We start from the raw sequence: 27,320 nt of genomic DNA on the forward strand, positions 1-27,320 counted from the left end.
GCGAAATTAATGTATACAGCTACTAGGACAAACTCCATTTGTTGCTCTTTCGCCATTATGAAATATCTATAAGGAGAAGATTCTTATCAACCATTTATTTCCGTTCTTCTATAAGGTGGAGTGAAATGGTGATTCCAAAGTAATAGGCGACGAACAGAAAAGAGCGAAGTAGTATTTATTAACATTTGATTGGATCAACTAGAGAACAAAGGAAAGTTACAAGGTTCCTGAGAAAATCTGGTTCTGAATGAATCTACTTATCGTAACGAAATCTATAGTTCCAATGCACATTTCTCTTCCGAGTGCAGTATAACTGGCAGGCCTCTCCATCTACTACGAGAGAGGAATGTGACTAGAAGAAACGAACTTGACCGCATATTCATGCGCTTATCGAGCTTTGCTGCATTCTCTCAGTGAACAGGAGGAGCTCTGTGGTAAGCCGGCACAGTCGCAGGGAAGAACATCTGCCTTACTCCTTCATCCCTTATTATGGGAAAGATGATACCTGATGCACCCTGAAATAGGAAGTGCTGATTAGAAACCGTTGCCTTTCAATCTAAAGCGAAGCCACTTCAAGGGTTTGAGAATATGATCCTAAAGTCGAAAGTAGATGCTCACCTTAACCAGTCTGGCCCCGAGCCACATGCGTTTCGGCGAAGGGAATGGAAGACATAGCCGCCCGACACCATATACTGCTACTGCAAAGAAATGGCAGACCAAGTGCATTGGACGGGGGTTTAGACCCGAGAGCAGAGAGACTGGCCCAGTTGAGCAGAGACCGCCAAGGCTCAGATAGTCGAAGCATGCCTGGCGCATTTCCTTTCTTGCCGGGTCTGGAGATGCACAGAAGACCTTGTACAGAGCACCAGCCAGGGTGTTGATGGTCGACGCCACAGGCTGTGAAGAAAAGGAGAGGTCCGGTTAGCATGCAGTTTGAGAAGCGACGCTACTAATTTCTACACTTCTGTACTTTAGGATCAAGTGGATAGACATTTCTCACCTTCCTCAGTGTATAGAACGACTCGAGATATTTGCATAGAGCAGATGCATCATTCAGATCCTGAAGTGGGCGAAGGAGGTTCCTTAGCAAAACGATATCAGAAAGAGCCACGGTCATTCCTCCTCCTGTCAATGGATGGCGCATGTTGAACGCGTCTCCCATCAGAAGAGCTCCAGGGGTGGGTTGAGGATTGGCAGGCATGCTTCTATTTGGCATCGACTTGATGTTTCCCTTGTCAATTGCTGCGATGAAGGCTTTGTACAATTGAGGGGGAACCTGAAACACGAAATTCTGCGATGAGCCCCAGATTATCTAGACTAGAGAGCAAGATTAACAGAAACGGAGGAGCAGCTGAGATAACTTCTGGTGCCTAACTAGTCAATATGCGACTATGGAAAACACTATTGCTGAGCAGTTTCGACATATACCTGGGGAGCAACCTTTGTCTTCAAATATGTGGCCATTTCACCGCTGGCTAAAGAGGGCAATTTCTGGCCAGGGACATCGACCAGACAACGGATCTCAGTGCTGCTGATCGGATAAAATAAGATAGGCGAAGGGTCTGCCAGTATGACATGGCCGTGATTTGGGAATGGAAGATCACAATTCTCCACGACCAACCCCACGAAATGAGAGGGGACATCAACCTGTGGACATAGGGAACATATTAATTTAGACTCGAGTACGATCGACCAAGATTTGAGGAATGCACAAAATGTTGGCGACAACTTCAGAGTACAGATCAATCTGCTCGATTGACCCTTCATATTCACCTTCGGAAAGCAGAGGTTACGGCGTAGGTTTGAAAAGCAACCGTCACATACGATGGTGAGGGGAGCATATGCTTTCAACTCTTCCCCGGCCTTGGTCTTGTATTGCACTCCCTTGACAGTTCCCTTTTCCTCAATTAGAGATGTTACTGTCCCTTGTTCTAGACTTACGCTGAGACAGATGAGGGGTAAAAAAGGAAGGTAAGATGATGACCTTAGAATGAAGTCTCTTAATCGACACAAGCGTAATATGATGGGATAATCGAAGCACACAATCAAGTTGATGTTCAAAAATGAGGTCGCCAACTAAGATTATCTCAAAGACTTCCGAGTGGATAAACTATTGGCCTTAGAAGTATCACGCCATCTTTAGCTAGATGAACATCAGAGCAGAGAAGCGAACAGAAAACACAAGGCGGCTGCGAATAGCAGATCGGAGAAGGAAAGTACTTTGGAAGAGTTGCGGCCTTTTCCCTCATGCTTTGAACGAAACGGCCGTTGTGAAAACCTCTGCCGGCGACATCCGAATGAAAATTCTCCAATGGATAAGACAACTGCGTGTGTTTCCCATCCTTGAAAAGAGCATATCCGACAACTCTTTGGGCATCAATTGTTTGCACGCAATCTGCTCACACCAAATGAATTATATTCAATAAAAGTCCGCACCAGATGCACGATGACGAATATTTAGCATACTTAAAACAGACCAAGAGCCATGTTTTGAATCGTGAAAAAACGATTTTAGAAGGCATAACACTCTGATTGCGAGACCCAGCTCACCTGCAAGGTCCAATTCCATCAATTTCAGGTAACCTCCTGGTTGAAGAAGCTCGCCGACAATTCTATCTTGCTCCGTCAGGTCCCTCTCAATTACACGCACGCGACGTCCATCCTGCGTAGACACAAAAAATTGCTTCAGATCATTCCAAATGCCGAATGAGAATGCTTTCACGCCATTAAAACTGCCGAATATAAAGCCTTTCTCGCTAAAGTTCGTTCCTGCTATTATCATTCAGACGTCACAATATCATTAACTGAAAGACCATGAAAGGAAAACGGCAAGCAATCCTCTCCCAAACTCGCTGACCATTCTAAAAGGCTAACTCCAGACGGAAAGTCAAGACTGGTTTTGCTGTGCTCCGTTAGGTAGCTGAACCGGACAGAAAAGGAATGAAAAGTTGGGAACTCGAAAAACAAGCTTCAGGGTCACTCAGGCACTTGAGACGCGACGAACGCCGCAGTTTCAAACATAATCCAGAGCGCAATCAACAGGCTCTCGCACGAAAAACGAAAACAGTTCTCAATCCTTCGCAACCGACGGCAATATCCGATGAGACACAACGCAATTCCACGAGACATGGCTGCTCTTCACTTCGGTGGGGCAGAGAGAGAGAGAGAGAGGAGGATGGCGTTAACTACCTTCCCGAGCGCGTAAGCGAGAGCCGCACCGGCGACGCCTGCTCCGACAATGACGATGTCGGTGCTCCCATCGACGCCGCCGGGCACGAAACCTCCATCCACAGAGCTCTTCACATAGTCATCGCCGCGACCCTTCTTGGACAGCCTCCTCTTCTGCTTCCCGAGCCCCTTGTACAGCAGGAAGATCCCCAGGAACAGAGCCAAGACGCCACTGACCAAGTACTGACCGTCCATCAGAGACCGATCCGGCTTAACAGCTCCACCAACCTCCGCCACGCGACAGCAGAGAGATCGAGAAACGTCCGCCGATGGAGCTCGGCTCTTGCGGTGCAAGCTGTGCTGCTTTACGGGATTTCCGAAATGTGCAAGCTCAGACTATGTTTGCGTGTGGTGAAGCATTCAAGCGAAGTTGGCGCTTTTTATAGCCGTCGAGGCTTTCTGGCTCTCCCTCTTTCTCGTTTTTCGTCACTGTAAACGTGGACGCGCCTGCCGTCGCCAACCTGCCACTTCCACCGTATTTTCCATTTTTTCATTTTTTTTTTGTTTTAATTGGCGTTAGCGTATTTTTCGCCAGCACAAATTGCTGCGGCACAGTAATTTATTTATTTATTTTTAATTTGTTTTTTTTTTAAATGAGAGCTCAAGCAGCTGTATTTGTTTGAACGTAGAAATGGAATTTTGTATGACCCCAATTTCCCTGCTCATTCGTAGGCAAGAATAAAAAAAATATAGTGAAGACAAATTATTGGGCGATGGATTCTCAGCGCCTGAGTGCTTTGCTGAATTAATCTACAAAACATCTTTTTCCATCCACAATCACAAAGTAATACCAGCATGGCCAAATTTTTTTGGTTCGGGAAGAGCTGGAACCATATGCGAAAAGTGCCAAAAAATAAAAAATAAAAATGACGAAAAGATTCGATTTTGATTATGATTAGGACAATTTTTGAATGAGTTAGCCCGTCTTGATAAGATCCGATTATGTTTGAGTCCATCTCACGCTCAACCGAATTTTAGAAATGGAATTTCAAAACCCGTCTTTATGAGAGTACGACTATTTGGAACCCATCAATAACTCAACGATGTTCTTACCAAACACATAAAAGCGAGGAATCAACCAATCCCTGATTAATATTGATTGATTATTCGAGACGAGTTTAAAATCTCTTGTTAATTAATAGAGGTCGGGATTTGATTCGACAAATAATCAAAAACCGATCTGACGCCTCCATCCCGTACCTAGGGACGGTGGTCGTGCCGTGTCGAATTTATTTTCATGAAGAAGAAAGGGAAAGCAAAAACGCTACTACATAAGGTTGGCAATAAAGGCTTCCCAACATGGAGTTCGCTGCACCATTATTGGCCGGCGAGTGATGGTTGGGTGTGACAACTAAATGGAACCACCATGCTTGTTATCAGTCAATTTCACGCTTCCCAATGCTAATTTTCTTCTCTTTTTTTTCCATCTATTTTTGGGTTTTCAGATGTCATGTTTAATTTGTCAATTTTTCCTTAAATTTTCATTCAAAACATATGATTTTGCAAGAAGATATAGAGTAAGGGGAACAGAAGACCGTTAAATCGGATCGTTTAAACCAAGTCAAAAGGTAATAACAGTACAAGAGCAACGCTCAAAAGCGAGGGCCGGGTTGGTCAAAAAGAGGGGTTTGGTGAGGAATACGACAGTGAAATTTTCCCTTAGTCAACCAAGTTAAAGGTGCCTTCAAGGGGTTATTACCAATCCCACTAAAATACGGAATGCGAGAATTCATTTCTTTAATGCCTCTTGACCCGAAAGCAAGGCGATTTCACGGAATCAACTCAAATCGTGGCATAACAACGTAATTAAAAGCAATTTGAAAGCCTTGTGAACTCTATATAGGCATCATGTGTGAGAGAGAGAGAGAGAGCGAGAGGGCTGGTCAAGTCATGTATTTAAAATTCACGATTTTTTGGACATTTGATGGTGCGACTTTTTGCGGGGTCTTCCTTTTTCAATAGTTTTTACTCGTTTATGGCATGTCGATCGTCCGGCCGCGTTGCTGTCGTTAGCTTTTGTTAATGGTTTGTTTGACGCGAGGAGGGAGCCGTCGCGTTGTGCCAGCACCGTGGGAAAGTGGACGAGCGAGCGCTCTCGAATATCAACCATGGCGGGCGGCCATTTCCGATCCATATAGTCAGCTTTTCGACTCTCGGACTACGACATTCAAACATGCACTCACACACACCATGGTGCAGCGCGTATCTGCCCCTCTTCTCTTTCTTGAAATTAGGGTTTGTATTTTAGGGTTATCTTCGACAATGGAAATAGGCGCATCGAACGGGGAGCTATCTCGCTAATATGGACGAATTAGTCGGGATACTAAAAGCACTCAATTTGTACGACACGCAACCTTAGTTATTGGTGAAATGGTAAAGCAATAGTTGGATACGTCAAATTCGATATTCAAATTACGGCAGTCTCCAATTCTGAGCAACGTTTGGCGTCGTGTTCACTAGCTTGTGGGAGTATGTTTATTTATTCATGTGGGAGAAAAGGTCTGCGCATACTGTGAGAATTATTGAGCCAAAAATTCTACAATCCCTATAACAGTACAACATACGCAAACACATACCCAAGCACATGCATACATACATCATCCTTACAAGGATTGACAATTTGATGAAGTCAAAGTCCAATGCAAAAAAGGGCGGATAATAATCCGAATATACTGCGGTTCCCTTTCCAATTTCATTTAATTGGATATACACAGAGGAACCAACATGTAGGTGGATGCAACCCCAATACTAATTGTGACTTTCATCTAACCCATTAAAAAAAGGTGACGCGATATTTATCGACTGGACCACTTTTAAGTCAAAACTGGCCCCAGTCTCATACCCACTTTCCCTCATATGCTAGTGTTGATCCTAAAGGCTGGAATCGATAATTATAATGGAAATCAAAACCGAGGGCGTTCCCCATCTCCACCTGAAGAGATCATCATCTTGAATGTGCAAGAGCCTCGCATGTACCCTTTCAGAAGATGGTGATTAGAGTAAATTATCTTAGCCAAATTCTGCTGACGGAATCTTATTATATATCAGACAAAAAAGAACATTATATAGCAGCTACTTACTGCCGGCGCCATCGATTTCCATGTCTTTCTCTCCGTAAGTCAAGCGCGGGATTCTCTCGTAAGCCGGTGAATGTACACGAATTTTTATTTATACATGTACACTGATCGTCTCTATTTAGTACAGAGATAAATACACGTCTTCATTAGCTCCCGAAGCATGTGAACATCGTGTTCTTGAGCTCGAAAATTTTGCACCGTCACGAAAAGTTCGAAAGTTAAAAGAGAAAGATATCAAATTCCGACATCGAAACATCTGTCGACTTGTACAGAGGATTTACTCCTAAAATGAGTCTGTCGCTGTGTATACGTTAACACACGTACGCCCCGGTGAAGAAGATACAAGAGCGAAAGCTTTGGGTTGCCCTAGAACCGGACGAAGAAGAAAACGAAAGCAGAGGAAGGTTGTAGAGCCTTTTCGAATTGAAAGTGGTGAATGAAAGGACATATGTTTCTATTTATGCCTCAGATTCTTACAATAATGCTGATCCGACATAGGATTTTTGTTTGTCGGATACCTCAATGTGATATTTGATTTTCTGATTATGTTTTCAAGATAGTGTTCTATATGTTTTCTGAAAATTATGTTCATGACGAGACTTATGTGCATGCGTTTGGAACTACCCGTGGACCGGTTCTATCAAAACTGCGTCGCATGTCGGACCAAATTACTAATAGTATTCGGTTCAATCAAAGAAAGCCAGATTAGACCAGCCAAACTAACATAAGCAAAAGAAAATTAACACCCATTTAAATTAATTGTTAAATCAGCCGATGGTTACAATTCTCAAACACTGTCGTATGCCTAAGCCAAACTATAATTATAAGAAACGCATCGAAATTACACACCGTTGATATCTAGAAAAAAATAGGACATCTTGATTAAGGTAACATCTCTGGTATTTATCGATTTTGGATAGGTTTATAATTTGGAAGAAATACTTCGAAATCTCTTATGTGTGCTAATCATAGTGAACATTAGATTCATTTTCATGTTATATCATCATCGACATTATCAAATTTATGCGTGTGTATATAACAAACATTATTTTTTTTTTCCTTTTCTTAAATATCTCTATTATCCTCATCAACGTAAATACTTGTGCATGGATGTGCACTATGCGCGCCTAATCTCCATTTTCCTTCATCGGAGTTGGTGTACTTTCCCACATGCATGGGTTATCATGATTGTTCTTTTTCTTTTTTTCTTTTTTGTCGAAATGATTGTTCTCAATTAGATTAAACAAAAAATATGGGCGACAGGTAATAACTTTCATAAATAAATAACTAAATAGATGTAAATGTAAAATAACAGAAAATGCCATGTCTCAGCACACTTGTCAAGGGTCATTCATAATGCTTTAAAAAAGTACGAACATTTGATCTTGCATAGCATCACTATTTTGAAATACGTTCTTTTTGGATTTTCAAAATGCATTTTGCAATGGTTCTTACTGTATTTAGCGATCTTAACAAGAATTATTTATAAATGGACTGTGTTTCCGAGTGTCCTAGTGTAATCAACGCACTAAAAGTAAAAAATGAATTTATATTAAGTAAATCTAAAAATGAAAGAAAAATTGGTCTGTGATATAGACAGACCCATTTATAACTCGAATTTTTCCAACTGCCCACCGCACGAGGAACGGTCAAGCTTTCTGCATGATTTATTCAAGAACCGGGAGCGCAGTACCATGTTGACTTATTCGAGCAAGAGGAGCACACCAGGATAATAAAGATCCATCTTGACTTGACTCTCCTCCCACCAAATTTTGAGATTTGCGAAATTTCATTTATATAACTTTTTTCCTTTTTTTTTTCGATTTTTGTAGATTGAATTAGACATTACGTTCCATCATGGGCTGTCAATTTATTAGCAGGGGTACACTCCCAGCCAAGTGCGTGGCGTGCTAGGTTGGCGAGATTAGACCTCGTTTCCCTGATCGCATAATTAGCAGAGGAAGGCGCCATAAATGAGTCGCTATTTTTAGGTCAGAGGCAGAAAAGGCTTGCATAATTGTGTTGTTTCAGTTAGGTGGAAATGGGACTATGCACATCTTAACTTTCTTTTTTTAAATTTATTAAATAGATATTAGTTCAATCATAAATACTCTCTTTTGATCATTTTAATTTTAAATATTTTGACAATAACTAATATAGTCTTTCTATTTAATTTTAATTGAAAATCGCTAATGTAAATTGATCAACTTATGTGGTACTACCAAAGTCGACGTGGACAATTTATATTTTTAATTTTTTTACTATTATATTATTATTATTTTTTAGCTTGTGGCTAGTGGGGGCCACCCTTCTGTATCTGTCGTCCTCTCTTGGGCAAAGGTCACCTTAGCTGCTAAGTTTGGTGATGGCTTGTTTGGGCAAGTATTACGACCCTTATTTAATGAAAAGCAAAAGAAAAAGGAAAAAAAAATTCAGAAACATTGGAAAAATTTTCTACATTATTGTTGTTTATATCATGTAGTATCCAATGTTCACGTCAATAATTTTTTTACCAAAATTGATTGGAATAGATTGACATAATTAAAAGATTTTGAATTGAATTAATTGCCGTATTATAAATTTAGAATTTTTTTGGATAATTTGTTCGATATAAGATCTCCTAGTAACTTGCCGTGTGCACTTATGGCTTCAATGAGCGTTAGCGTATAGGTTTAATGATTAGATTAGTCACGACGTATTGCGGAGCAGTAAACTTGCACTGGCCCGATGATGACGTAGGAGGAAAACAAAGAAAAGATGTTTGAGGTCGCACGGTTTGTTCTTAACGAGCAATTCCCGCAGTCTGTTAACTCTACGTGCATTGTTCTCCGAGCTGTCGCTCTCTTGAAAATGCCTCTCCATGAAAGGACAGATCGAAGCGAGGTGCTAACGACCACGTGCCTAGATCAAGATTGATTTAAAAGCCTAGGCTAGGAGGCGATCGATGTCCCAGTAGAATTGGCAATGTTAAACGCGTCAAAATCATCGACGTGGAGACGTTTGCCATTTGATTGGGACGAACGGTTCGGGAGCAGGACAAGTACAAAACAGTAGCTTAGGTCCACCTGCAGTGATTATCAACATGCATGAAGTTGTATGTATGTGCCATCAAAATAGGTCCTCATCTCTTATATAAGAAATGACTGAGGAGATAGAGTTCTCTGTCCCTTGCGGTATCTAAGTTTTTCTTACAAGGGCGATCAATCCTAACCTAAGCGATTGAAGGATTGAGATAAGTAAGAGGATAGGAGAATCATTCTCCATCTTGGTCTAGACAAGATCACCTGTACTTTGATATGGACGTGCAAATCAAAAGCTAAGATTCTTCTCCTCGAGTTGATTTACAAGAGTCTAAAACACGGTCCAATCTAAGGTTTCTATATTGTAGCCTTGGCAACATAACAGAAGCCACAAGGAAAGACAAGCTTGACATGAAAAGCTCTCCTTGACCGGGCAATGTGTATGCGCCTTTCCCCATGGATCCCGCGATGCAAAGCACACGCTATATCCCCCAATCGAAAGAGGAAACCTGCACATCGATCTTTATATATTATTTACTGCTAACAATAAAAGATATCCGGACGGTCCATCTTTCATTAAAAGCCCAAGAAAACCCTTGTTTGGTCAAGAGGAAGTAACGTGTCATGTGGCCAGACCAGTGGCCACAGCGATGAAACACTCGACACGAGAGAGATGAGGAGGAGGAGAGAAGAGACCAGAATGCAGAAAATTGAAGCTTTCACATTGGAATCGAGATCCGCATAAGAGAAGTCAATGACAAAAGCCATTGAATATTGGGGAGTTTGGTAGCTCTAGCCGCCCCCCGCGGCCTGCATATTCTGACCCATAAAAAGTTCTGTATCGATATTTCAAGGTGTGCACACTAAGGGAAAATGCCAGCTCTCTCTCCCCTGGTGGGCATGGACACACTGCTGTTGACTTAGGAAGTCATCCAATTTTGAACAATGGAGGTTGAGGACCCCATGTTGGTTAGCGCCATAATTCGATATATAGAGCGAGACGAGTGTATGGACATTGGAATATTATCGAGTCTTGCGCATTATGTTCCTTGACTAATCTTGGGTCTTAAAAGTAGTACTACCGGTCGAAGTAGTGGATCCAACCATGAAGGCGGTGTGCGTCTGATAACATTGATTGTATATCAATTTGTAAAAATATATACCATGCTGGCTGATGATGTGGTATGTGCATGCTCACCATATAATGGATATACAACATATGTAAAATACACAAATCAAGATTGTTAAGTCTTATATACCATACGTGGTACTTAATAGGCTGGGAAATGGCCCATATAAATAAGAGATTTCTATAGGCTAGATGCAAGAATTTTTTTTCAACGAACGTATAGTGCTCTGGCCCATGTACAGAGCGAAAAGGATGCAAATTATTATTATAATTACTACTTTAAAATTGCTGTCATCGTTATCAATATTTATCAATTTTGGTCACGCATGGAAAACAAGACTTCAACGAGGGAGTTTAGAAAGAGCCTATTCCCGTCGGTCACATCAGGAGGAGACAATAGAGACCGCTATTCCATCGTGGCCATTCATCGAACGCATGATTGCTGCTTTTTTGGGAGAAGCTCCTGGGCAACCCTCTCCTTCGACGAAAGGGGTGCGCGACAATTCGAGGGCATCATCGGAGTTGATCCTTTTGATGTCGCAAGTCCTTTGGGACTAAGTAAAGGACCAAATCAAACCATCCTTTCTCGTATCTTCCTTCTTTTTCCAGTCCAAAGCACTTGATTTTCGTATCGTCGGTTTGTATATGTCTTACCTCGAACTCAACAATTCATCAGTTCGGTTTATGCGGTCATGGGGGATTATTTCGAAATTCTGAATTTTTTTAATATTTTGAAATAATTCCATTTCACCAAGAATAGTAGAATGAAGGGTTTTCACGATGTATGGATAGAAGGGTATTTCACGTTTCTATCCAGAGTCTCCGTCAAGCCCAGCTTTTTGGATTTGTAAAATCTTCCGAGCTTTCCTGGACCGACACGTGGCGTGTTGGGTTTCGTTCGAGAGATGTCCAAAATCCCATCATGGGCTTTCGGATGTCCGAACCGACAGGCCCGCCACGAAGACAGGACAGGAGGAGGTGAGGAACGCGAGGTGTGAGATGTCGGAAATGCCCCTGGCGGCGAGTGCCGTTTCACGAGACCAACCATGTCCGAATCGAACCTCCCTTTCTCCAACGGCTAGTTTGCAGGATCAGTGAGAGAGAAGACGCCGCAGCAGACATTTAAAAAAAGTGCCAAAAGCTCTCTCTCGCCCGTTCGCCGCTGCCGTTCAATCACTCGCCATAACGACTCTCCTCTCTCTCTCTCTCTCTCTCTCTCTCTCTCTCTGTGGATCGGGTCGATGACGAAATCGAGCATGGAGGCGAGCAACCGCGGAGGAGGAGACGAATTCTACGAGGACATAGAGGCGCCCAAGTTCGTGGACTTCACCGCGCCCGACCGCTACCCTCCCGACACCGACCGCTACTGGTTCTGCCTGCGCGTCGGTATGCCAATGCTTTTGTTTTTCTTGCTGTTGTCGTTTCGATCTGGAGAAATTTGGTAAATTTCGGATTCTATTGCTCATGAATTGTCACTCTTGTTTCGTCAAGTTTGCATTTTTTTTTTTTGTTCACTTGAGTTTGGTCCGGTCTACTGGCCCATACTTTCCAAATTTTGTCTGATCTAGAAGTGCATTGACTGCTTGAGATCTCATTTTTGAATTCTAGAGCTCGAGATGCACAAGTTTTGATTTTCCTAGTTCTTTGGGTTTATTGGGTTTGCAGGATGTGATCAGAAACATGAAGAAGAACTGGACGCTGAAGCAATCTACAAGAATTTCGTCCTTAGGGTCAGTTACTAAAGCCTCTTTCCATCTTTACTCTTTTTTTATCGTAAGTAGGAGAAGGCATTTAAGTCGATGAAGTCGCCGTAATGCTGCTGATCTATTGCAGGTAATGGCAGCCAGAAGTCCCAACGTAAGACTCCGCAAAGCCTTAACTAGAAAGCCGATTAAGTATGTACCCATTGCATAATCTTGGACTCGAATTTCCATCTAAATAAGGTTCAGCTTATGATGTGCCTCATTTTCTCTTTTTTTGTTGCTATTTTATTGCGCTTTCGATCCTCAGTACTACAGAGAAATGTCCACTGTCGGCTCCTGCGAAACCATCGAGATCCAGATTACCAAGGTTGGCTATTTTATCTTCGATTTCCGGAAAGCCAGTCAATTGCGGTAAAGAGAGGGTCAAAACTTCTCGTCCGGTGGTGGCTCCGACCCCTAACGCTAAGGCAAAGCAGCCATCCAATGTGGCTAAGGCATTAACAACCCCTAGAAACACCAAGAGAGTCTCCAATCCAGAACTGTTTCGGAGTGTTAGGAACCCAAAGGCGAAGCCTAATGCCGGGCAGAACAAGAGAGTGGTAGCAAAAGCTTTGGCATTTCCTTCGCCCAAAAAGGCCGCGAAGATTAAAATCTCATCAGAGTTGGTAACTACCATGAAAAGATTTGTGCCGAGATGAAGAAGCTGGAGATCGCAGGCCAAAAGATGAATATATTGGGGTATGATACGCCGGCGCCTATTGCTGGCTCCAAGAAAAAAGTGCGTGCCAGGGAGGTCAAGAGTCGGGTTTTCGATTCGTTGCGGACTCAAAAGTGCAAGGGTGCAGATAAAGCTCCCAGATGCCTGAAGAAAAAGGACAGAGCTGAAGACTCGAAAAACTGCTCTGATTTAGCCACAACTGAAGGAACTTCAGGTGACTCCAGCGACATGGAAGTCGACGACAAGTCCAAACGTGGATCTTTGGAAGCATGTCCTGAACAAGAAACCTCTCAGAATACTGCACTGAATGTACATGAAGAATCTTTTACGAATGTAAGCACGTCAGAGAAACAATCAGGGAAAGTCTGAGTGAGGATTCATCGAGTATAGTGGGAGTTGAAAAGGCTGATAAAGGGCTGGGTTCAGGAGCAGATGTAGTTCCTACGGTTGAAGCTGTTCTAGATGAGGACAGGAATGGATCAATTTCTCAGGAAGAGGGTGCATCAAGCTTAGAGGAGGAGAAAATCCAAGAAAACTCTGGCAATACCAGTGACCAGAATGATGTTCCTGCCAATGATGAAGAAATTGGGGATCATGTCCTGGATAATGACGACAAAGAAAATTCTACGGCCCCTGATCGTAACATGTATGAACTGCTCTGCACCCAATATTTGTTAAGCATTTGCTACGCCATGTTCTATGGTTTGCTCATTTTCTTGATTGATAACCAATTCTTCAACCGTAAGTATTTGTTTGTCCTCATTTTTAAATTGCTTCACATTTTGTTGCAGAGAACAGAATGGCGACAGCAACAGGAAAATTCTGGGGAAGCTTGATAATCACAAGAAACATGAGAAGGTTCATACTGTTGATTCATTTGCCAATTGCAACATCCACTATTCCGTGTTCGACTATGTGTCAGCATCTGAATTTTTTTGCCACTGGAAATCTTCAGGTCACTCAAACATTGATGAAGATAAAGAAGAGCTCTATTGCAGACAAAAGAAGTGCCCAGGGTGGGAAGTATGTAAAACCAAGACCCACCAATCCTAAGCCTTTCAGGCTAAGAACAGATGTATGTGGACTGCAAATAACTTGATAAGTTGAATTTTCATTGATGTTGGCTGACAAATGTGAGCCATTGCAGGAACGGGGAGTTCTCAAGGAAGCGAACCATGAGAAAAAGCTTTCTACGCCATTGAAAGAGGATGCAACTGCGCCAGGGTTTCCATCCAAGAAAAATCAGAGTATAAAGAAAGTAAGACTTCGGTTTTCTTTGACTCTGCTATTAGAAAAATTGACAATCCTCTGAAAAGCATTCGTTGTCATGAATTAGTTGACATTAGACCAGAGAAATGCCAGGTCATCGGCACTTAAGCATTTCTTGATCGCATAGTATTTATTACTACTTTCCGAGATTGCTTTAACAACACTGATGTGGCTGAGATTCTTTTACTGGCATGAAGCAGAAGATCAAAGCTCCTGAGTCCAGCACTTTTCACAGAGAAGTCGGACAGAAAATGGCTGCATCTACTCCCGATAGAAACACTATTTCGAAAAAGCAAAAGAACCTTACCCCTACAGTCTTGCGGTCCAGGGAAAGCGTCAGAAAGCCCAGAATACTCTCAGTTAAAAGACATGAAGGGCCTGGAAGGTGAGTGATGGTTCTAATTGGAAAACTGAACTTGACACACAGATCACTCATTTCCTATTGTCCAAAAATGTATTAGGGGATATCATGGGGGGGTTCACAGAGAGGATTTGCATTATCATAGACTCATAGTTCAAAGACAGGAAAGTTCAAAGAGAGGTTTTACATTATCCTAGACTCATAGTACATCTTAACAATGCTTTTGCAGAAATTAGGAACAAAATGAAAATTCATTTTAGGGTTTCAAAGTTGAGGGTCAAGGAATATACAGGTAACAAGAAGCTCACTGCTGTTTTTATCTTTCCTGAACTTATAGCGCGCCATCGAGGAAAAAGGAAGGAACATGTCAACTGAGTGTCATAAAGGAGACATCTGCGATGGACTGCGATTCAAAAGAAGCAGCAAAGATCCGACAACGCAGTGCTTCAGCAACCAAACCTACTGCTTCTGGCTCTTCGAGGTCATCGTCATGTGGCAGAAGGCTCCCAACCATTCCAAAAGAACCGAACTTCCATGATATCCATGTTCCGAAAAGCTGCATCAAGAAACTGACATGAGAGTATGCCCGTTCAATTTCTTTGGTTAGTTGAGTGTGATAGTACTGCTGTTCAATTGTTTCGTTGATCTGCGCTGTCAGATAAATTTGGTGGCTCCTTTTCGGAATTGTTTGTAAAATGTAACATAATATTCAAATGATAATCTCTCTCAAATTTATCACTAAACTAGTTTCTTCTGTTTTTTGGCCGTGATCCCTTCATTATTTATCAATAATACAATGAAAATGTTCAGTTGCATATCTCTCTCTCTCTCTCTCTCTTTTTCCCGCAAGGGTAGCATCATGATTATTAGCTCTTTTGGTCTTTGCTTGATCATCTCTATGTAGGCAAAAAAAAAAAAAAAAAACTTAGGTAAAGAATGATTTTTTTTTAAGTCCATATAATTAGTATGTTTTAATAATAGTAATCCCTTTTTAATTATTATTAGGCTTCATTTTTTTAATAATTTTTTTAATAATTAGATAGAAATTTATGAGCTCTTTACATGCTTACTTCAGCCAATGATCATATTTATTCAATTAAAAAAGAAAATGCATAGAGTTTTGACACGATGGGCAACTATCGCCCATTTTATTTGGCTTTCTAATTGCACGTAGATTGGAGAGTTTACTTTCCTCGTCAAATTTGGTTTGTCTCAAGGCATTCAGCTACTTATGGATTGCTAAAGAATCGCGTATAACAAGCAGCAAAATCATGATCGTTGTTGCAGAGTAGCATCAACCCTTTGCTACTTCTTTAATCTCAGCAATGTGCACATTATTGCTCAATCTTAGCGGGAAATGTCTGCTGGTATGGCTAACGCATAACGAATACCGGCCCCTTTTATTGCTTAGACAACGTTAGCCTAGTAAGGTAGCCTTTTGTCTGAACTATCAATAACCTGGATGCAAAAAACAAAAAACGACCACTACCATTGTGGTGAAGAAGCACCAACCTTTCTGTACTTTATTTTCTTTTTCTTTTTGCCATGAACCCTTTCCTCCTTTAACATAAGCAAATGTGCATATTATCGCTCGATCTTAGAGTGAAATATCTGTTGGTACTCAGCGAGGGTTACGGTGTATAAATACAAATTTCCTGAATAAGCCTTTCGATACTCAGTGTTAACCTTTTGTTCAAAAATTCACTAAAAACCTAAACAAGCGTCTTGTGGTTGTAGCGGAACTCTGCTGATCCACTCTATAATCTCTTCTGCACAACTTGATGAATATATACGCAAATTCTTGGCCAACCAACACCATATGGCAACTTTCCTGTAATCTGTACTTGTCTCTTTTAGGAGCTAGGTATCAATTGTGTACACCCATTGTCAGTTGTGACAGGATAAACATCCTGAAAATCCTCAATAACATTAATGGAAGCTTGCTTATTTTGCCACGAGTTCAAAATGCTATTTCCAGGCATAGTTTTGTAGCTCGAATGGCTTAAGTTACTTCCACATGACAATGAAAAAAGACATTAACATACTATTTGTGCAGCAAACACTCCACAGACCTCTTTGCAAATAACTTTGTAACCATCACGTTCAAGTTTCTCCACTGCTTATTTTCTAGCAAATTGAGCATATCCTTGACATTCCAAGTCAACAAACAATTTTAAATTACATGTACAAAATAAATCAGGCTTTGGTGGGCATTTGGCACATATGAGAGCATATATTGTCAAAGACAAGGAAGCATGTTCAAAGTCTGCAAGCCATTGCACCAAACCATTTTCAATTTATTTGCAACCACCATCCATTTCTGGATGCATCAACATCAAGATTGTTTCAGTGAGGTAGGTGAGAAAATTGCATATACCCTGTCGAGTGCATCTTACACCAAATTCACTATCCTTGGTTCTTCACAATATTCTTGAGCTTCTCATTTGCAGCCACAAGCTCAGCAGCTATGCCAGGTTCATTAGCAGAATGTCCCGCATTTGGAATCACCTGTTGATAGTGCAGCAATTGAATAAACAGGATAATGGATGAAGATTTTACTTCATAAATCTCTATGATGTTCAGAATCAAAATCACAAGATCATAAGCAAGAATTCTTATCTGAAGTGGCCATCCACAGAACCTAACAGATACATCAACATGACTCATTCTGAAGTAACTGCCATAGTATCCTGTGAGAAATTTGTTTGTGTATTTGAACTCCACGACTTTAAAACCTTAATCATGGGCCCAGCGGCCATCCAAGCCATCCTAGGCCCAAAGTGAAACTGGGTGGGCCTCGGCAAGTTGTTTTCCTTCTTTGGACCAGCTTGCCCAGCCTATTAGTTTTTGCATAGAAAATTAAATAAGATTTGATCACGGTCGGGCCTGAGCTACAGTTTTTAGGGCCCGTACCAGACACAATCTGCTCATGCCGGGCCATCAATGAGGTCTGGTTTCTTAAACCAATGTTTTCCAAAAGAATTGGTAAGCTCATACAACTAGTAATCTGCCACATCATTGCCACATCATTATTATAGCTTTGCCTGATCATATGACAAGAATAAACCCTATGCAACCAAGTTGAAAACGAGAAAACGACTCAATTAATCAACAGACAGTCCACCATGTACCTATCCCTTCAACCTGTGCCACAACACTAAATGCACAAAGTCTCTAACTCTCCACTACCTAAATCAAATTGCATACCTCAACAAAGTCGAACAGAAACAGGTATTGTTTCTTCTAAATGCAAGAATCAATACAAAAACTCAAAAACAACCAAGAGAAGCCAGAGTCAATTCTCTTCACATTGAGAGCATAACTCTTATGTTAAAAAAATGGACATGTCGAAGTATGGTCCCCAGAAAATCATACACCAAACGCTTGTCAATATCAGTCTGCTGATAAAAATAAGTAATGGTAGATTGTGCTGAAGGGCTGATACCACATAATGGCACTCTAGCAATGGAGTGCACTGTCTATAACTATAAGAAAAATGGACATCTTGACAAGTCTTGTAAATGAAGAAGCAAAAAGGATTTAAAATAAAAGAGGAATGACAATGGGTAAGATGACAGATGTGACTACTCAATCCAATTGAAAATGGTAATGAAGGTTAATTTTGTCCACCTAATTAGCTTAAAAATTCCTGCTTACCCTAAAATCTGCCTCTGGCCATGCTTTATGAAGATCCCAAGCAGACATCATAGGGCAGCAAACATCATATCTTCCCTGCAAGTATTGTTGGGGTAAGACACTAACAGTTCTGTGTAAATGGCAGGTATTGTGCTTCAGTGTTGAAGGACACAAAGGGTAACGCTAGAGTATTAATGTTCACAATCAATCAGTACTTTTGTCCATGTATTACTCATATTTCAAGAAGTAACCAGCATGAGAATGAAGTAATCTAATTACCTGCACAATTACTGTGTTGATATGCCTTATCTTATCAACATTATCCAGCAGGAATGAATCAGAAGGAAAGAACCCCTTATTCATAAAATAATGGTTCTCAATCCTTGCAAATGCCTGGAGCAAAACCATTACAAGTCATGAGCACCAGTGAAGCTGGTCAAAGTATTTCATACTTATATTCAAGATTTCCCCATCCAAAAAATTACTGTGTGACTATTCCATAGAAGCATGGCATTACAAAGAGTTCCATGGCCATAGATTAATCTACAAGAACCATGTCATGAAAAGCTGTAGTATATTCCATGTGACTATATCCAATTATAAACATTGTACAGCATCCAAATATCATTAAAATACTAAGCCAGCAAAAGAAACTACAGATTATTAAGCACTCACAATATCCAGTGCAAATGGGAATTTATTTATTAGAAAAGCTGATCAAGACAATCAATATGCAATAATGCAGCATATAAGCAGCTTCAGATATTATGGTAAAAAAAAGCAGCCTTGGACATTAGAGACACAATCTAAGCAAGTCATGGTAGAAAACGTGAATTTAATCTCTAAAGCACTTACCAGTGAAAAATAATCATCATCCCCTTTCTTTATATTCTCCTCATTTGGAAGTAGATGTGCAGTCATCATTTCCCATTTTGTCCATGCTCTCGCTGCTGCATACTAAGTAGATAAGGGAGAAGTGAGAATATCAAACGTGTAAACTGGCAAGTCCTAGTTTAAAATGAGCTAGTACAGTCAATTTTCTGTGGTACAATAGGGATGGCACTCATTTCATTAGCCATTTCTGTCATGATTCGTGGAAGTGTCCAGAAAATTAGAGGAATGCTGTAGAAAGCAGATGGTAGCAAAGCCATGCAGTTATTCCATCTTGGGCAAGAAACTGCTATCTGCTTAGTGATTTTTTCTGTCTTTCAGTACGAATTACTGACATCCTCTTGTAATCCATGACTTTCTTCTTCCACTTTATTGGCTTACATATTTCTCAAAAACGATTAATCAAGTATGAAACAAATTCCTAATTTTCACAGCATGAAATGAGAAGATGGGTTCAAGCAGTAGATATGCAGTAAGTTTATGGCTACTGCTACAGTCACGGAATAGAATAGAAAAATTCTGGCATCAGAACTGTTTCTAATCTACTTTTGGTACAGAGTTTAGGGAAACGTTACTAAGTATGAGATGCATAGGTAAGTCTACCTAATTTGTGTTCAATGATAAAACACCCAGCACCCTATAGCACCCTATAGATGCATACATGTGGGAAAAAAGGGAGGAGGATATATGATTATCCTGTAAAACACTCTTACCTGTGTTTCCAAATCATCAGAATTCAATCGCTTACTATAGGCACTGAGGAAACACTGCCTCTCGTCCGCTGGAATAAGATCTCTAAATGGTTCCCAGGCTGCATAGAAAATAAGGGTTGTATTTTATGTCAAACAAACAATAGGAATGCATGAACTAAGTTCATATGCAGCATCACTGAATAGCCTCTTGAAGGTTAATAATATCAGAAAGAGGAACTAAGACAATATGATATTCTTCGGTTTAATCCTCTCTCATTCATATATATTTACATATTGTTCTTGAACTGCAAATGCTCAGACCAGGATCATCCTACACATATCTAGCAAATTCTCCTAATCTGAAATTTGAGGAGAATGACAACACCCTGCTAACTTAATGAGACTGTTGTCTCACTGAAATTCCAGTGAAGACAAATGTGCCATGATCATATAATGGCAGACTGCATTCACAGTTTACTGCTTAAACAATTACCATTTGCCCAGTAGAAGTTCAAGGTAACTACTAATTTTAAGCCAAAGTTCACTTCTGCAGGACACATAAGTAAAGTCATTGATAGCCACATGAAAAAGTTCCCCCAACGTACCGTCTGGGTATATGGCAGATGCACCACCTTCGTAAAACCAATCAATCTCTTTCTTCCGCAACAGAAAGATCCCCCTAAGTACCAATCCGGTAACCTTCAAGTGACACAAAGATCAGGGCAATAACAAGAAATTGCCTGGGAGTGTAATCTTGACAGAATAAATACAATGCAAAAGAAAAACCTTCTCAGGGTGCGATTGGCTGTACGCAAGGGCAAGAGTACTTCCCCATGACCCACCAAATACCTATTAGCACGGACAAACAAATTAAGCTTAAATATGCTAGTATTAATGCAGCTAGTATCCTATATTTTTCAAAAGATGAAAGACTTTAGACTCATGAACGAAAAAATTACTGGTGCACTTTCAAATTGATAGTTTATATCTTAAAGGGTGTAAATCTTGTTGATTTTGTGGCATATAAAAGATGAGAAAATTATGCTTTCTGCCAAGTGCTTTGAAAAGAATTAGTATGCAAGTAAGGTAACGGCACTATATTCCAAGTCGTTTAAAAAACTTTCAGGTAAATCGATGCACCAATAATGTCTTCAGTCTCTATATCTGAGGGTCCATTCATATTAGATTTCATGATTGGGGAAATCCTGATCCCGTGTCCACATCACCAAACTGCAGGCGTATTAAAGACAGTGATTAAAAATGAAATTTTACCTGCCATTCTGGAATTTCTAAATGTTCCCTTAGCTTTTCGATGTCTGCAATAAGATCCCATGTGGTGTTTTCTTCCAAGCAAGCATGGGGTGTACTTTTTCCTGCACCTCTCTGGGGAAAGGAGATATTTCTCAGCGAAAATGGCAGATCCAACATATATTTACGCAATCAACTAAAGAGGTTACCTGGTCAAAAAGGATTATCCGATAAAATTCAGGGTCAAAGAACCTACGGTTGCTGGGGGCCGTGCCCCCTCCCGGACCTCCATGGAGAAAAACAACTGGCTGCAAGATATTTCAGAAAGGTAAAAGAAAAGGAATAAGGCAAGCAAATATAGGTAGGAACCCCTCATTGATCTAGTGCTAAAAATGTAAACTTTAACCAAGATCATCAAACTAAAAAAAAAAAAAAAAATAAAAATCATGATACCAATATAAATCAGGCAGAAATTGTCAATTTGCGTGAGAGAGAGAGAGAGAGAGAGAGAACGCAAAATAGTCATCCTCTTCCAAAAAGCAACTTACATATCAACAGTCATACATCACCACCAGCTTTTGCCTTTTCTATTGTTTTGAAATCATCACCAAGACAAAGCATGAGCACAACTAGACTGCTGTCGTTTTTTGCATTCGCAGCACAAGTGAACTAAACTAATTTGGCATATAATTCATGCCGATATATCATCACACCACCATCCATTAGATCCATGAAAACGAACGAAATGGACAATTGCATAATCCGTCATCGGCAGCAGATAATGGATACTCACATATCCACTGGGGTTTCCGGATTGCTCCCAATAGAGGCCGTGAATATCGGAAACCTTCAAGAACCCCGAGCTATACGGCTCTATAGGAGAATAAAGCTCCCGGTTCACCTCCGTCGCTTCCTTTGGCGATTCAGTGGGTCCGCTCGACATGGTCTCGGCGGCGAGACTCGAACTCCGAACGCGCAGGCCGAAGCTCCTCCTTCCTGGACAAATTCAAAACAGTGCGCAAAATGAAGGATAGAGGAGAAACCGATCGACTGAAATTGGACGAAGGCACACTCTCCACTGGCGCCACCGCTAAGACCCTTTATTTATCGACACAAAGGGTCAACGAAACCGAGGCGATCCACGCCATTGGGATCCGAGAACAAAGGTGGGTATCGCTTCGCTTGTCAGCAACGTTCGTGGCGTAAAGCATCGACAGAAATCAATGTCAAATCACCCCAGCCAGCTCACATACATTCCACACAGAGAGAGAGAGAGAGACCTGAGAGGACGAGATTGCGAGTGCGATTGGGAATGGCAGAGGAGTGGAGAGAGAGGAGTCGAAGGCAGGGGAGTCGATTGGAGAGGGAGAGATTCGGAATGCGAAATAGAAGCCCCGACGAGTTCATGGTTTTTTTTTTTAAAGTTGCGATTTTTATTGCTATTTTTGTTCTCGTAGGTTGCGTCCCAACTTTATCAAGTGCGCATGTCCGATCAGCGGCCTGTCTCGCTTGTCAATCAGTTCGCTACCGCCAAAATGCGCCTCCTTAAAAAAAACATTACAAATTCGACCAAACAAAAAAACAACAAAGGGTCTGTTTGGCAACTTGCCAATAGTAATAATTTATATTCTTTTATTTTTAAGAATAAATTTGGAATAGAAATTTATTTGGTAAAATTTTTATTTTCAAAATAAATTTGTATATTTTTATTCTTAGAAATAGATTTTGAATATAATTGAGAAATAAAAAATTTTGATTTTTTGTTTTGGGAACAATTTTAGAATCAACTAACCTATTTTCTCTCTTTTTTTTTTTTTTCTTGTTCTTGTTCTCTCTTTCTTCTTCTTCAACTGTTGCCGCCACTGCTGGTTGCCGACTACATATTGCCATATTGGGCAAGGCCTGCTTGACCACCAACGAGGCTCCACCGATGAGGCACGGCCTCGCCTAAGACTAGTGACGCTTCGGTGAGGTCATCGGTCCTTGTTTGGCTAGTTGCTAGTCATCCCAAGGCGAGCGACTGGCAACCTTGAAGAAAAAGAAGAGGAGAAAGGATAAAAAAAAGGAAAAAAAAATAAAATTATTTAAAAATTAAAAGAAAATGATTTGAAGTAGATATTTTGAGGACGGTGTCAAACGCAATTCTATTTTGGGAATTGAAATTTTGTATAGTTATCAAATGATTTAAAATATTTAGAAATTGTTCATAGGAATAAAATAAAAAAAAATCATTTCTAATCGAAATTGTTCATAAAAATAGAAGTGTTATCAAAACACGCGCTTACTTATTTTTTCGGTTGGATGGAAATCCATTATTGGGTACGTGGTGGGTTCGAATTTTTTTATTCAATTTTATCCTCTTTTTGTCGTATCCGATTCTAGATATATACTATATCTATGCACATTTTGAAACAGGGAGCCATCCCTAATTACCATTTAAACTTCAATTTCAAGATTACACTAAAGTTTTTCTTACTACTATATCAAGAAAATTTGGGTTTCCGATCTTCCAGATTCTGAATGTAGATTTGCCTTTGCTTAATTGAGAAAATAAGGAATTGACGTGAAACGCTTGGGTATGTTTCCTTCCGGTTATTCAAGGTAAAACAAGTTAATCATTCATGCGGGCGTGCGGAAATGACGCAAAAAGAAAAATGGAACAGCATCTAAAGGATGCTAATGACAACGTGAAATTTAAGCAAATGATAGACAGGAAGATTTATGTGAATAGTTAAAGCTTCATTGATCCATGTTTTATACAGTGTCTGAAGTTCTTTAACCGTCATATCTGGAGCCCGCCCAAAGTGGGGAAAAAGGGGGGGAAAACTTTACAGTTGATCTTCTTCTTCAAGCACCTCGATGTAAAAAAATATCTAAGGCCTGACTAATTTATAATGTGAAGGTCTCAGGCCTGACTGGTTTATAATGTGAAGGGGTTGGAAGGAGGATGGACGATGGGCATCTTCGACATGGTCATGTTGTTCGAGAGCATGCTCGGAGCTACCGTGTCCTCCACCATGAGAGGATTGACCTGCATCACCCTCTCAGGTACGATCTTCTCGCCGTCGATTTTGGCCAGCACCTCAAAGTGCATGCTCACCGATTCGGGCTTCGACCTCCATGCGGGGAAACCTTCCAGTTCGCTGTCGTCTGCCTTCAATTTCCTCTCTACTCCGAACCCGATCTTCAGAAATGTCTGAGCAGATACGTCCGCCTTCAGTAGCCTGAAGGAACCTTCCTTGTCAGCCTTGGGACCCAGAACAGAAGAGAGCAGTGCCTCGAAGCCTCGAAGATTAGAGTTAGAACCATTGACTGAGGCAACCGGCCACAAGGTGGCGAAATGTTTTGGGGTTAGCAGGGTCATAGCATCTTCTGATGGTTCGACGCGTTCAATAGCTTTGCTTTTTGATGGCAAGGACAGTTCCACAAGGCCAGGTGCAAGGCGCTTGAGCTTGAGCCGGTTGCTCGAAGAGGTGGAGGATGGAGATGGTGAGGCAAGTGAGGTCGGGCCAACTATGCGGAGGGAAAGGAGTGGTTCACCTTGATCATGGGATGCTTGATGGAGCCGTTCAGCAAGAGCAAGAAGACCAGAGGCAAACCCATCACCGGTCCTATTTAAAGGAAGTGGCAGCTCTACAGGTCGACGAAGGCTCACTGATCTGGCACCCTTGACAGTGACCACAGCACCCTCTGCCAAGATTACTTTCTTCAGGATGCCGGCATCCACATCATGCTGCATAGATCAACGGGACAACAATGATAATTGGTAACAAATTGACTTTCAGTCTTCATATACAATGACAATCATCCGTCTTAGCTCCATTCTAAAAAATAACAGACAAACAGTGCTTTGCTGCAATGCATAATGTCAAAAAAAATAAAGAAGAGAAACTTGAAGGGACTAAATGATCACTTTTCAAAGCAAGAGTTCAATTTGTGGATACATCTTTGAAAGAAAGGGCATTTTATTGCATGATCAAGCACTTCTCCACCAAGAAATTTCTCAACAGTTCAACAAATTCATTTTTTCAGTTCCACACGTTGCACACAATTCCCTCTAAATATACAACGTTGTGAAAGAACTATGCATTAGTACCGTCATAAATAACTCTAACATCGCACCATCAATTGCTGAATCAACAACAAATCAATTTCTACATCCATCATTCATGTCTATTCCCTGAATTAATCTTAACAAAACTTTGAAAAGATGATGCATTGCAAAGCATGATTGATAAGGGCATATTAACAAATGATCACTTACTGGCAATGAGATCCGCATGTCTTTTGCATCCTGAATCCACAGTTCCATTGGCCCAGCCAGCTGAAATGGAGCCAGCACAGGCAGGGCGCGATCCAACTTCCTCTTCTCAATCAACGCATTCCCACCACCCGCTCGGACCGCATCCTCGGCCCGGAATATGGGCAGATCCACGTACTCCCACCGGTTCACGTCCTCCAATAGCTTCAACGGAAGCACCTTGTCGTCAATCTCCACATCAAACTCATAGGCCACGGCGTGACCCACGAGCGCGTCCCCGACATCAAATCCGGACACCTTGAAATCATCCGCCTGGAAACCCAGCCCTTTGACAATCGCTTCCTTCAAATCCTACAAGGGCCACACACACATCACGTCAACAAATTCCAATTCAATTACGAAATCCCACCCTATTCCAACAAAGACCCAAAATTCCCACGAGTCCCTCAACAATCAGAAACCGTTCCGTACAACCCCCAACCTTCAAACCAATTCTGCAATTAATAAATCAAGCCGCGAGAATAACTAACTCGACCTCGACCGTGCTAAAACCAAGATCAATACATCAATCAAGAAAACGTCAATTTCGGCGAAATCAAAGAAATCTCCCAAAAAAAAAAAGAGCAACGTCGCATCATCATCCGGACCCCGCCTAAGAATCCGCCCAAGAAAACCAAAGCAAGAGAATCGAAATCATTCCACACAGCCCTCAACCTAAGCTCCCAAATCAATTCCGCAATTAATAAATCGAGCTCGACCCAGATAAAACCAAGATCGATCTATCCATCCATAAGCATCAATTCACGAAAAAAAAAAAAAAAAAAAAATCTCCCAAGAGAACCGGAACGAGAGAATCGGGCAAAGCTAGGAGCACTCACGGATATGGCCTTGGGGTAGGCGGAGTGGACGCCAGGCGCCGTGATCAGGGCCGTCGAGAGCGGCAGGATCGCCGCGAGCGCCAGGAACAGGGGGCTCAGCTGAACCGCTCTGAAAGCCATCGGAGCGGCAAGAGCGCAAGCAAGGCGACGGGATCGAGCCGACAGAGAGAGAGAGAGAGAGAGAGCGAGGGTTTTTGCCTTCGCCTTTTCGCCGGTTGATATCGGAATCGGATTGGGAATCGGATTTGTAGGAAGCAGCTGCGATGGTTTTTTCTCTAACTGCCTACGGGGGACAAGGTTCCCGACATTTCTAGGAAGGACGACGACGACGGTTCTGGACACGCGGCGGGGGATTACGTGGAGGGCGGTGACGTGGACCAATGAGGGGAGGGGAAGTGATCCGACGGGCGCGCGCGATTGGTCGGTTGACTGGGTATGGGCGTGGCGTCGGCGACGTGGGTTTCGGGGGCATTTTTGTGGCTTTGGGGTCTCCGATGGGCCCGGGAATCTCGCCCGATGAATGGGCCGGACCGGGGGCCCACTATTCTGCGTAAATCACGCGGCGTAGGGGGAACGACGTCGTTTGTAGGACGGAGATGAAAAAGGGAAAAGAATGATGGGAAAAGAAGAGTGGCGTCGCCCGGGTTCGAACCGGAGACCTTCAGCGTGTTAGACTGACGTGATAACCAACTACACCACGACACCGTTGTTGAAGCTCATTTCATTAAAATTTATATAAATATGTTAATAAAGTTCATTTAAGGGAAACCCCCATCTCTAGCGTTTATTTATTTTCTTAATAACCCAAGAGGGAAATGATTGATACTTGGGCTCACCAAACTGTTATTTCGTATGCACGGAAATGTCTAGAAAGTCCGAAATTAATGTATTTTTGTAATTTAGCTTTAAATATTTTGATTTTATCAATTGAGTTCTAAATTTTTGTACATTTTGTCAATTGAATCCATCTATTAATTTTAGCCGAAAATCACTCCTATGATCGGCGTTGATGTGATAATTTTTTAATTTTCCCTTTTCAAACCTAATAAGAATCGTAACTCTTGCCTAGATCTAGTGAGGGTTGCAGCCCATGTTGAATTTGGGCATAGTCAAGACCCTAGTCTACAACTGGCGAGGGCTTTGTGGCCTCACTTGTGACCACTTGGGTTAGTAGGCAACCCTCGCCTTGCTTGGTAAAAAGAAGAAAAA

The 27,320-nt window shown here is 41.5% G+C and overlaps 4 protein-coding genes and 1 non-coding gene across 5 annotated transcripts; 1 reads left to right on the forward strand and 4 right to left on the reverse strand.

Annotated features, from left to right (window-relative positions):
* Window positions 1-152: 152 nt before the first annotated feature.
* On the reverse strand, window positions 153-3,592 carry LOC104419813 (squalene monooxygenase SE1). Its single transcript, XM_010031594.3, has 8 exons — window positions 3,190-3,592; window positions 2,551-2,662; window positions 2,221-2,395; window positions 1,774-1,942; window positions 1,429-1,647; window positions 1,001-1,276; window positions 619-897; window positions 153-515 (listed from the first exon to the last, which is right to left on the reverse strand). Exons 1-8 carry the CDS (start codon window positions 3,421-3,423, stop codon window positions 411-413), a joined length of 1,569 nt encoding a protein of 522 aa, XP_010029896.1. The 5' UTR covers window positions 3,424-3,592; the 3' UTR covers window positions 153-410.
* Window positions 3,593-11,627: 8,035 nt separating this feature from the next.
* LOC104419814 lies at window positions 11,628-15,083 on the forward strand. Its single transcript, XM_010031595.3, is given in 11 exon segments — window positions 11,628-11,840; window positions 12,120-12,184; window positions 12,288-12,349; window positions 12,465-12,829; window positions 12,832-13,243; window positions 13,246-13,521; window positions 13,667-13,733; window positions 13,831-13,950; window positions 14,023-14,133; window positions 14,345-14,529; window positions 14,843-15,083. Coding segments are annotated over 11 exon segments (2,034 nt in total). The 5' UTR covers window positions 11,628-11,710.
* A 1,464-nt stretch (window positions 15,084-16,547) lies between these two features.
* LOC104419816 (proline iminopeptidase) lies at window positions 16,548-22,415 on the reverse strand. Its single transcript, XM_010031596.3, has 11 exons — window positions 22,253-22,415; window positions 21,766-21,968; window positions 21,182-21,280; window positions 20,997-21,107; window positions 20,511-20,573; window positions 20,330-20,423; window positions 19,746-19,843; window positions 18,997-19,098; window positions 18,421-18,534; window positions 18,163-18,237; window positions 16,548-17,013 (listed from the first exon to the last, which is right to left on the reverse strand). Exons 1-11 carry the CDS (start codon window positions 22,377-22,379, stop codon window positions 16,912-16,914), a joined length of 1,188 nt encoding a protein of 395 aa, XP_010029898.2. The 5' UTR covers window positions 22,380-22,415; the 3' UTR covers window positions 16,548-16,911.
* A 1,275-nt stretch (window positions 22,416-23,690) lies between these two features.
* Window positions 23,691-26,419, reverse strand: LOC104419817. The gene is made up of 3 exons (XM_039302079.1): window positions 26,112-26,419; window positions 25,237-25,584; window positions 23,691-24,705 (listed from the first exon to the last, which is right to left on the reverse strand). The coding sequence occupies exons 1-3, from the start codon at window positions 26,229-26,231 to the stop codon at window positions 23,893-23,895; spliced, it is 1,281 nt and encodes a 426-aa protein (XP_039158013.1). The 5' UTR covers window positions 26,232-26,419; the 3' UTR covers window positions 23,691-23,892.
* A 323-nt stretch (window positions 26,420-26,742) lies between these two features.
* On the reverse strand, window positions 26,743-26,816 carry TRNAV-AAC. Its single transcript has one exon. It is a non-coding gene; the product is annotated as a tRNA-Val (tRNA).
* Window positions 26,817-27,320: the final 504 nt, after the last annotated feature.

Source organism: Eucalyptus grandis, chromosome 9 (assembly GCF_016545825.1).
Source record: "Eucalyptus grandis isolate ANBG69807.140 chromosome 9, ASM1654582v1, whole genome shotgun sequence".
Lineage (NCBI taxonomy): Eukaryota > Viridiplantae > Streptophyta > Magnoliopsida > Myrtales > Myrtaceae > Eucalyptus > Eucalyptus grandis.

Bases quoted from the DNA above. Each gene is read 5' to 3' on its own strand.
- LOC104419816 (XM_010031596.3), bottom strand. From the start codon at position 22,379: ATGAACTCGTCGGGGCTTCTATTTCGCATTCCGAATCTCTCCCTCTCC. The intron at 20,424-20,510 runs GTTTTTCTTTTG...TGTCACTTGAAG, and splicing joins GCCAATCGCACCCTGAGAAG to GTTACCGGATTGGTACTTAG. The intron at 18,238-18,420 runs GTAATTAGATTA...CAATACTTGCAG, and splicing joins TCAACACAGTAATTGTGCAG to GGAAGATATGATGTTTGCTG.
- LOC104419817 (XM_039302079.1), bottom strand. From the start codon at position 26,231: ATGGCTTTCAGAGCGGTTCAGCTGAGCCCCCTGTTCCTGGCGCTCGCG. The intron at 25,585-26,111 runs GTGAGTGCTCCT...TGGCCCTTGTAG, and splicing joins CCTACCCCAAGGCCATATCC to GATTTGAAGGAAGCGATTGT. The intron at 24,706-25,236 runs GTAAGTGATCAT...TGATCTATGCAG, and splicing joins ACATGCGGATCTCATTGCCA to CATGATGTGGATGCCGGCAT.
- LOC104419813 (XM_010031594.3), bottom strand. From the start codon at position 3,423: ATGGACGGTCAGTACTTGGTCAGTGGCGTCTTGGCTCTGTTCCTGGGG. The intron at 1,943-2,220 runs GTACTTTCCTTC...CATCTGTCTCAG, and splicing joins AAGGCCGCAACTCTTCCAAA to CGTAAGTCTAGAACAAGGGA. The intron at 898-1,000 runs GTGAGAAATGTC...TTTTCTTCACAG, and splicing joins CGTTCTATACACTGAGGAAG to CCTGTGGCGTCGACCATCAA.